This window comes from Quercus robur, chromosome 7, assembly GCF_932294415.1.
Source record: "Quercus robur chromosome 7, dhQueRobu3.1, whole genome shotgun sequence".
Lineage (NCBI taxonomy): Eukaryota > Viridiplantae > Streptophyta > Magnoliopsida > Fagales > Fagaceae > Quercus > Quercus robur.
The window spans coordinates 2,127,121-2,136,466 of NC_065540.1; the positions used below are offsets into that span (position 1 = coordinate 2,127,121).

At 36.2% G+C, this 9,346-nt stretch overlaps 1 protein-coding gene across 1 annotated transcript; it reads left to right on the forward strand.

The window, feature by feature from the left end:
• The first annotated feature begins 1,095 nt into the window (after window positions 1–1,095).
• LOC126691688 (uncharacterized) lies at window positions 1,096–8,759 on the forward strand. The gene is made up of 5 exons (XM_050386785.1): window positions 1,096–1,677; window positions 2,491–2,579; window positions 3,263–5,251; window positions 6,529–6,715; window positions 7,885–8,759. Exons 1-5 carry the CDS (start codon window positions 1,581–1,583, stop codon window positions 8,484–8,486), a joined length of 2,964 nt encoding a protein of 987 aa, XP_050242742.1. The 5' UTR covers window positions 1,096–1,580; the 3' UTR covers window positions 8,487–8,759.
• Window positions 8,760–9,346: the final 587 nt, after the last annotated feature.

Genomic DNA, 9,346 nt, shown 5'->3' on the forward strand with positions numbered 1-9,346 from the left:
AGAAAGAGAACGTAAGATACAGGACATAAAATATTGTGTTTAAGTTTTCCTCTTTTCACAGTGTCGCCAGAGTTAAATGGTAAGTTTTTACAAGGTAAGAAAATATATTACAAAGTCGTTAATTTAAACACCATATATGCCATGTTCATAATTTAACACATAATGTCCACATTTTTTAAGTATGTTCAAATTTAACAAATAAAATAGGTGACAAGTACAAATAATGTACATTAACATTTTTTATGGTTGAATAAGAAATTTGGAATTGAATCTATGTCTACACCAAAAATCAATTGGTATCTTTGTTTGACGATAAAAATCATAATTATCATAAATGAATGCCATAAGTTGAAACTCTATAAATAAATAATACAAAAACAAGTGGGGCAAAAAAAAAAAAATTCAAATATATATATTGATAAACACAATATTTTTTACAACAATTAAGTTGATAAGCTTTTATGATTTTTCATAATATCATAAGTTGAAACTCTATTTTTTTTTGTTTTTAATTACTATTAATAATCTAACGCATTAGCAACCGGATATGAATCTAAAAGGGTTGGCTTGGTGGTTCTTAAAGTCTCATAATATTCATGAGATTCGGATTCAAAATCTTTTGCCAGAATCTTGGAGCCACCCCTATTAAATTTTTCTCTATAATAACTTGGTGCGTGTAGGACTGCATATACTTAAGAAAATAATCAAATACTCCAAGAATTCTGGACATTCTCTTTTATTAAAAAAAACCAATAGATATGAAATTTTTTTTGCAAATATAGGACCCGTTTGGTAATGTTATTCTAATAACACTGTTTGTATTTTTTAAAAATACATATAAATGAAAAAAATGTATAAAAATACATATAAGTTTATTTATATACTAAAAACAGTAACAAATGTTTATCCACTTTTTCATGCCAACTTTCGGCAATCAATACATTCCAATAAAAAATAGACACGTTGGAAAAAAAGCAAAGAAACCTACGTGGCATTGTAATAACAGGACACGTTGAGTGGGGGATGGCACGGTCACATGAGAGAGTTTTAATAGAAATAGATAGAGCAGTAAACAGTAACACAGGCCACTTGCCCGCCCAGAGACTCCAGGTCCCTCTGTCACTCTATCGGTATTTGAAAGTTCAAAAACGTAACTTACTAGACCCACTCACTCTATCTCTCTCTCTCTCTCTCACTCACTCACTCTCCTCACCCACCCCGCTCTTCATCCACGGTTTCTAACGGACCCCTCATTAATACTCGCCGTCCTCTCTCTCTCTAGTTTCCCTCGCGACTATGCAAACCTAATTTGACTCTCTATCTATCTCTCTCTATCTCTCTCTCTCTCGCTCTATAAGATCTGGATTTTGGCTTTTATAGCTGTTTTTTGAATGAATATGAGCTAGAACTAATGAAAAGCTCTTTCTTAGGGTTTTGAATTCTTTCTACTTTTTCTCAGTTCCTTTTTGTCTCCTTTGCTTTCTCGCGAGCTTCTTTCCGTGATTTCGGATCTAGATTACTGTGTGCTTGGTTTTTTATCCTTAGTCTGATAGGAAATGTGCTTTCGATGAGTGTGGAGAATGGAGAAATTTCGGCAAAAGAGGTCTAAGATTACTAGCATTGCTGATCGGAGCTCCTCCGATAGGTTTTACTCCGCGGAACGAGCTCACCGGGAAGGTCAGATTGTCTTTTTGTTTTGTTTTGTTTTGTTTCACTTCTTATGTTTTTCACTCTGTTTGGTTACCGAGAAATCCAAAAAGCATATTTTGAAAATGAAAAATTTTATATTCATTTTCTGTTTGAAAGCAGAGCCGTACATTTAAAAAGTAGGCTCAGATGATTAAAAAAATGTATGATTTTTTAATTTTTTTTTTAAATCAATGTGTTATTATTTTGTATTTTTTGCATTTTCTTAGCTACCGGTTTGAGCCTGTCCAGCCGTTTGGTCGCTGAGAAAAAACTCAAGAAAATTAGGGAAAAAAGAAGAAGGAAATCGAAATTCTTCGTGTTTTATATTCCTTTAGCTTTCCGAAAATGCGATAATTAAAATTAAATAAAACAGTTGAAAATGGTAAAGATGTGAAATTTTAATTTCTGAGTAAATTTTTTTCTTCAAAAAAAAAAAAAAAAAAAAAAAATCCTAGCTCATTTTCTTTTTCATTTGATAGTACCATTTGTGCAACGTAAAGATCATGAGCTAAGTTTTTTTTAGTCTTGGCTATGCTCGTGCTTTTGATAAAGCAATTTTCCGAGTAGCAAGTGTGACTTTTTTTCTGTAGTGGAATCAGCATGATTTTGTTTTTGCTTCCATAATGAAAACTCTAGAGATATGATGAGATATCATTGCATCGCCAGCTTGACTACTGAGTGCTCTTCAAAAGCATTCTCTTTCATATAATTATTATTATTTTTTAAAGTTGTGAATAAGAACCTTCCCCACTTTTACTACTCTTGGATGGTCTTGCTAATATTATATGGATTCATTTTCAGGAAGCAGGCAAGTTCTGATGCAGAGAAACTTTCCAAAATTGGCTTCCGATTCTAGCTCTTGCAGTAGTGGTTTTACTGACGAAGATTCGGTGCGCACCTTTTCTTGTTTGTGTTCATTGTGCTTTATGAGTTGAGTTTTTTTTTTTTTTGGTCATATTAGTAGAGAAACAAACTTATCAAAGATATAAAGAAAGTGGAGAAGCAAGCTTGCTGAGTTAATCATTAGGAAAAGACAAAGTCTCCTGAGCCTTTGAAATGAAAAAAGTAATTTAGTATCAAATGATATGACATTAGCTGTATCAAAATCCAACAATTGAAAAACATGTATGCAAAATAACCACATCAGCATTTCACTACTACTTTCGGGGGTGTTTGTGGGTAGTTATTTTTTTACGCACGTGTCTCTCATTTAATTGGATTTTTATACGGTTGATGTGGTATCATTTGATACCAAGTACTCTCTCCTTGGAAAGGGGTATGGGGTAGTAACGTACCATGTATGCTGGCTTTCTTTGTATCAGCAGCAGCCTACTTACCTTAAATAAACCTTATTAAAAGGAATGTGATGGTTGTTAATAGATGTATAATGTAGTAGTTCCATTGTTGATTTTTTGGATCAGGAGTCTCCATTTGTAAATCTTTGAAGACGCTCCTTTTTTGAGTGATTCTCAATTTTCCTCTTTAATATCTTCTCTGTTTTTCTTTTTAATTATGTATTGAATAATAAAATATTGACCTGACAGTTATGTTCAAACACATTTGACCTTTGCAGTTTACGTTTGAATTGGGGTTGAAATCTTCAAAACAAGCTGTTGTAACTCCTATGAAAAAGTTATTGGCAGAAGAGATGTCGAGAGAAACCGAATCCAAAAGAAGGTCTCCAAGTGTTATTGCGAAATTGATGGGTCTAGATGGGTTGCCACCTCAGCAGCTTGATCATAAACAACAAAAAATGTCCTCAGATATCTCTATAAAAAGAGCAACATCAGTAGAGAAAGCTCCAAAGAGTGGAACATTTTATGACTGTCAATCGTCTAGGAGTAACTCAAAGGAGCAGCAAGAATTTAAGGATGTATTTGAGGTTTCGGAAACATCAAATATGACGAGTAGTGGTTGCTTATCGCAAGGGATGACAAACTCGAATTTTGCTGATGCTGAGATGGCATTTATTCAGCAGAAGTTCATGGATGCTAAACGCCTCTCAACTGATCAGAAGTTACAGTATTCAAAGGAGTTCGATGATGCACTTGAGGTGCTAGACTCCAACACGGATCTTCTGGTGAAATTTCTTCATCAACCGGATTCGTTGTTTTCAAAGCATTTGCATGATATGCAGGGCGGTCCTCCCCAAACCCATTGTGGTCGCATATCAGCTATGAAGTCAGATGCTCAGCATTATGAAAGCAGTGACCTTGGGAAATCAGATAGACAGACTCCATGGAAGAATTACAGTAGATCTCAGAAGCATCGTGATGGTCAATTCAGCCACTCTAACAGCAGGCATGCTACTTGTTCTTCTCCCAATTCATCAAAAATTCGATTTGAAGGCAATGATGAGTTGGCCACTCTACCTACCAGGATAGTTGTTCTAAAACCAAACCTTGGGAAGGCCCAGAATTGTGCAAAATCTGCTTCATCACCTAGGTCTTCACATGCTTATCTGTCAGATTGTAGGGTGCACTTGGAATTTCCGAATATTAAAAATAGGGAGGGAGACACACATGGAACGAAGAAATTTTCTGATAATGTTGGGCTTTCAAGGCATAACTCCAGAGAATCTAGAGAAATTGCTAGAGAAATAACTAGGCAAATGAGAAATAGCTTTTGCAGTGGTTCTATGAATTTTTCATCTACTGGGCTTAGAGGATATGCTGGGGATGAGAGTTCATGTGACATGTCTGGAAATGAATCAGAGGTGATTATGGTGACCTCCAGAAATTCTTTTGACTTGAGTAACCAATACAAGCCTTCATCTTCCCGTTCGACTGAATCCTCCGTCAGTAGAGAGGCCAAGAAGAGACTCTCAGAGAGGTGGAAAATGACTCACAGGTCTCAAGAGTTGGGAGAGCTTGGTAGGGGCAGCACACTGGCTGAAATGCTTTCTATCCCCGAAAAGGAATTGATACCAGCAAATTTGGATGGCATGATTGGTGAGGATGGAAACAGTGGAAAATTTTCTAGTGATGATGGGTCTACTAGGTGGGTTGAACCCTTGGGAATTAGCAGCAGGGATGGATGGAAGAATGGGTGTGTCAGAAAGTTATCAAGATCAAGGTCTCTTCCTGCTTCTTCTACTGCCTTTGGAAGTCCTAAGAGAAGCATGCGCCGTGAAACTCTTTGTGATGACAGGTATCTAATGCCAAAAGAGGCTTTGAAGAAAGAAAGGAGCAGGAGAATAAAGGGTAATTCTGATTGGAGAGATATGTCAGTTCCTAGAAACTCAAAATCCAGTACTAAGAAATCTCATTCTTCTAGCTGCATGGTTAGGGACAGCAATGCGTTTCCAGCAGAGATTCATACAAATCAGAATCAAATGAAGAGCACCCTTGAAAAGAAGGATCCATATGAAGGAGATGCGTTGATCTTTGAGACATTAGTTAGTAATGTCAATGATATGAGTCCAGTTCCTGAAAATGTGGTCAATGTGGGATGTGACAATATGACCATGGCTTCTAAATCTCCTGAGGGGTTGCTATCAAACGTATCAGCTGGTGTTGTTAAAGATATATCTACTGGTGGCCAAGATATCTTAATTCCACAGGTTTGGTTTATAACATTTTCCTGCTGGTGTATAGATTCTTCACTGCATATCACTAATGCAATAATGACAGTAAAAATTTTTTGCAATAAATTCCTTCCAATATATCATAGCTAATGATAGCTGAATCAGCCATTAAATCACTTCTTCTTTTTCCCTTTTGTAATTACCTCTTTTTTCAGAAAATTAAACAGTTGCATATGGGTCATTGCTAATCTGTGATAAGCCTTTAGCCGTGTGTTTGTCTCTTTTTGTTCAACTGGACTTTAGTATCACTTTAATGGATGTTAAATAGTTTTGTACGTTAAGTTTGACTCTTTTTTTTTCCTCTTTCAATTAAATTTTCAATCTCTATGCTGGTTATACTTTCCTTTTGCTTTGATTCTTCTTTCAGAGCTGTTATGTATGATTTGATCTACCCAGAACTTCAATTTGTAAAATGCTGTTATGGAGCACATATATTTCAAGTTAGATTGATTTAATATTAAAGAATTCAAATATATGTATATATATGGGTGTGTGTGATCCAAATGCCTAGATAATCTGATTAACATAGCCCTTTAAAAAAAAAAATCCACATCATTACCTATGAGGTCAGGGACGTTTTATGCATTGCAGTAGTCTTTTGGTATACATGGAGCATTTTTTTGAAAACCGTGTCTACATGTGTTGGGCATATATACTAGTCATTCATGTGAGATAAGGATTCAAAATTTGTACTTTTGATTTTAAAGTTGCAATCTTTAACTACCGTATTGTGTGATTTTAGAATAATAAGCATTCCATGAGGACCATGACAACTTATATCCTAGTCTAGGATAGATTCAAGGAATACCAATAATCATGCCACCATGGATAGAGGCCTCTGGTCTGCACATTTGTGTTATCTTCAAAACTCTTCATACCCTAAAAATAATTACTAAGTAATACTAGAATCATACTGTTCTATGTAAAAGTGGTTTCTGTAATAGAAAATTATAATGAATTAGTGAATGATTTACAGCTTAACTGGAGATCTCATTTGCATTAGCTATACATGTATGTAGATGCATGTTAGATATTCCCTCCAAATTTTGTGTTGTGTTTTATTTCTGCCGATGAGTTTTAGTTCAAATGCCACATCCTTCCTTCATAATAACATGATTGAGAGTGAGGTCATGGGTTTACCCTTGTGGTGATGCATTACTTATTAATAAAAAAATAAAAAGTATGTGTTACTTATGCACCTTCAATTTTGCATCAAGGATATTAAGGTTTCTCAATATTTCATGATATTTCAGGAACCACCCATTGGGCCATCTGAGGAAGGTTCAGTCCCCTTGCTCCACCCTTCCCCTGGACTAGAATCTCCAGTAAGCTCTAAGGAAGCTGATCAGCCCAGTCCAGTTTCAGTCTTGGAAGCTCCTTTTACAGATGATCTTTCATCATGTTCTGAATGCTTTGAGAGTCTCAATGCTGATCTCCATGGTAACTTCAAATACCATTTATTTTTGAATTCTTAGTTTGTGTTTAGATCCCTCTAGTAATCAACATAATGGCATTCCATTTTTCATAGAATATCCATGTGCTCATTTTTCATTTAGAATGCCGTGAAAGCAAGTATTATGCATAAAAATGAGTAAACTATTGTATTTAAAATTCTAAAATTTCAAAGATGATACAAAATTTGAAGTTAATTAGTCGTTTTATATAGTGTGATGCACAAAGGGACAAAAATTGTTATTTTCTGCTGCTTGTTGTGGCCTCACTGTTGAGTGAATTATACAGTTCTGATCATAAGTGTGGGTCATGTGCAATTCAAAGTTAGTGCAAATGCTGCTAAACCTTAACTAAAAGACCTAGCTCATCTATTATGGATCACATATGCAAGTCCCTTTTCACTGTTTTGCTCTATGAGCCTATTTTCATTTAAACTCTCTCCACTTTTGAGCTTAGACTGGTTCTTGTAGCACCTGCAAATTACATTATCTCACTCCTGTTGCACCTCACAACTGCAGTCAAGAGTGCATTTGGGATCCTCTTTTTTTAGCCTGCTTATTTACTTAATTCACTTTTGTCTCACCTATTGTCAAATAAGCAAATAAATTAGCCTTTTTTTTTTAAAAAAAAAAGCCAACTTATTTGTCTCATCTATCAACAAATAAGCTAGGGGAAAATACAGGATGCCACAACCAGATGACCTTAGCTGATTTGCACTAAATTTTGTCTCAAGGGGTGCTGTCCTCATCTCCTCCCCCCCACCCGCCCTGGCGGTTTAAATGATAATCTCAAGAGGTGTTGTCTTCTACTCATATTTACTATAATTACTGGATTCGTCCCCTAAATTCTGTAATTATAACTCTTAATAGAATAACAGGCTTTTAGCGCAATTAGAAGTCTCTAATGGGATTTGGATACAACTTAATAACTTGTTGCCAAAATTGAAACAATGGTTTTGTACTTTTTTTTGCCACTTTCACTTTTGTTTTTTAAATGTCATCCTTTCATAAATGTTCATTTTACCAGCTCAGTTGAATTGCTTTGTTGTTCAAAAATGAATAACTCATTATTGTTTGGAGCGTACTATCGGCATATGTTTGCAAGTTCTTTCTTCTAAGTCTCACCCACTCAAGCTCCATTGCCTCGTCTGTTTCTAGGGCTTCGGATGCAACTTCATCTACTCAAGTTGGAGTCAGAAGCATATGCAGAGGGACCCATGCATGTCTCAAGTGATGAAGAAGTTGGGGAAGGATCCATTGGGCATCTGAATGATAAGGGACTTGGTGAAACTGAAGAGAGCTGGGAGCGTTCCTACATTGCTGATGTCTTAATTGCCTCTGGTTTTAACGATGCTGAACCTGATGTTGTCATGGCAACATGGCACTCTCCAGAATGCCCTGTGGATCCCGTCATTTTTGAAAAAATTGAGAAGTACAATAGTCAAGCTTCTCGACCAAGGTCTGAACGAAGGTTACTGTTTGACCGAATAAATTCAGCACTACTGGAGATCTTCCAGCAATTCATGGATCCACACCCGTGGGTGAGGCCCGCAACAACAGTCGGTTCTAAGGATAGGCTCCAAGATCGCCTCAATGTGATGTTGGGATGCCAAGAGAAGAAATCTAATAAAGACACTCTGGGGAAGGTGCTGACAAGGGAGTCACAGTGGTTGGATTTGGGAGACGAGATTGATGTAATAGGTAGGGAAATTGAGAAATTAATTATAGATGAGCTAGTAGCAGAGGTAGTAGCCATGTAGTGTAGAGATTTGGAACCAAAGGCTATATTTGGTCTAGGAAGTTACATGTACGTAAATGAAGTGATGAAATGATCATTTCATGAGAATCATTAGAAGGATCAAAATCTTTATACAAAAACGAAGAATCAGATTCTAGATCAAATGTAAATAAGTGGGAAGGAAGTCAAAGGAAGGTGAGAAAGAGGCCTATATTATTAGCTCTCCTTGTTCATCCAAAAGAAATATTATTCTTCCAAACAACATATTGTCCTGTAAAATTGATTTCTTTGATCATGGCTCCCTCCTCGCTCTATATTAGTTGTCTTGTTCATCCGAAAGAATAATATTGTTCTTCCAAGCAAGATACAGTTATCATCAAAAATAGATTATTTTGGTTTGTATTTGATCAATTAATCCGGGCATACTTTGCTTAGGCAAAGCTACAAACTTCTCTGAAAACTAACAAACTAGTCCCTTTGCAAGAATCGGTGTTGGAGGCTGTTGGAAAGGCCAATTGGACATTTAGACCTCAATGCCTTTTTCATATCCATCTCTACCGCTTGAACCTTTGTAAGAATCGGTGCCGGATTCTGGAGTGTAGTTCCCGAAGACTTCGAGCTTATACAAGCGACGTTGGATTCAAGGGTGGCCTTGAATGTTCTTGGGGTTTTGAATATGAGTACAACTCATTCTTCCTATAAGCTTGAGATGTGGCTAATTTGATTTCTTAATTTGAATCAGGTCTTAGATTGGATGTAGGATGGGGAGATACCTCCTTCGGTGGATCTATGGCTTTTCCTTGGTTTGGATTTTAGATGGGCGGTTTTTCCTTAAATTGACTTGGCATGACAGCACCTCTTTTTTTCGAAGTTTCTTCAACA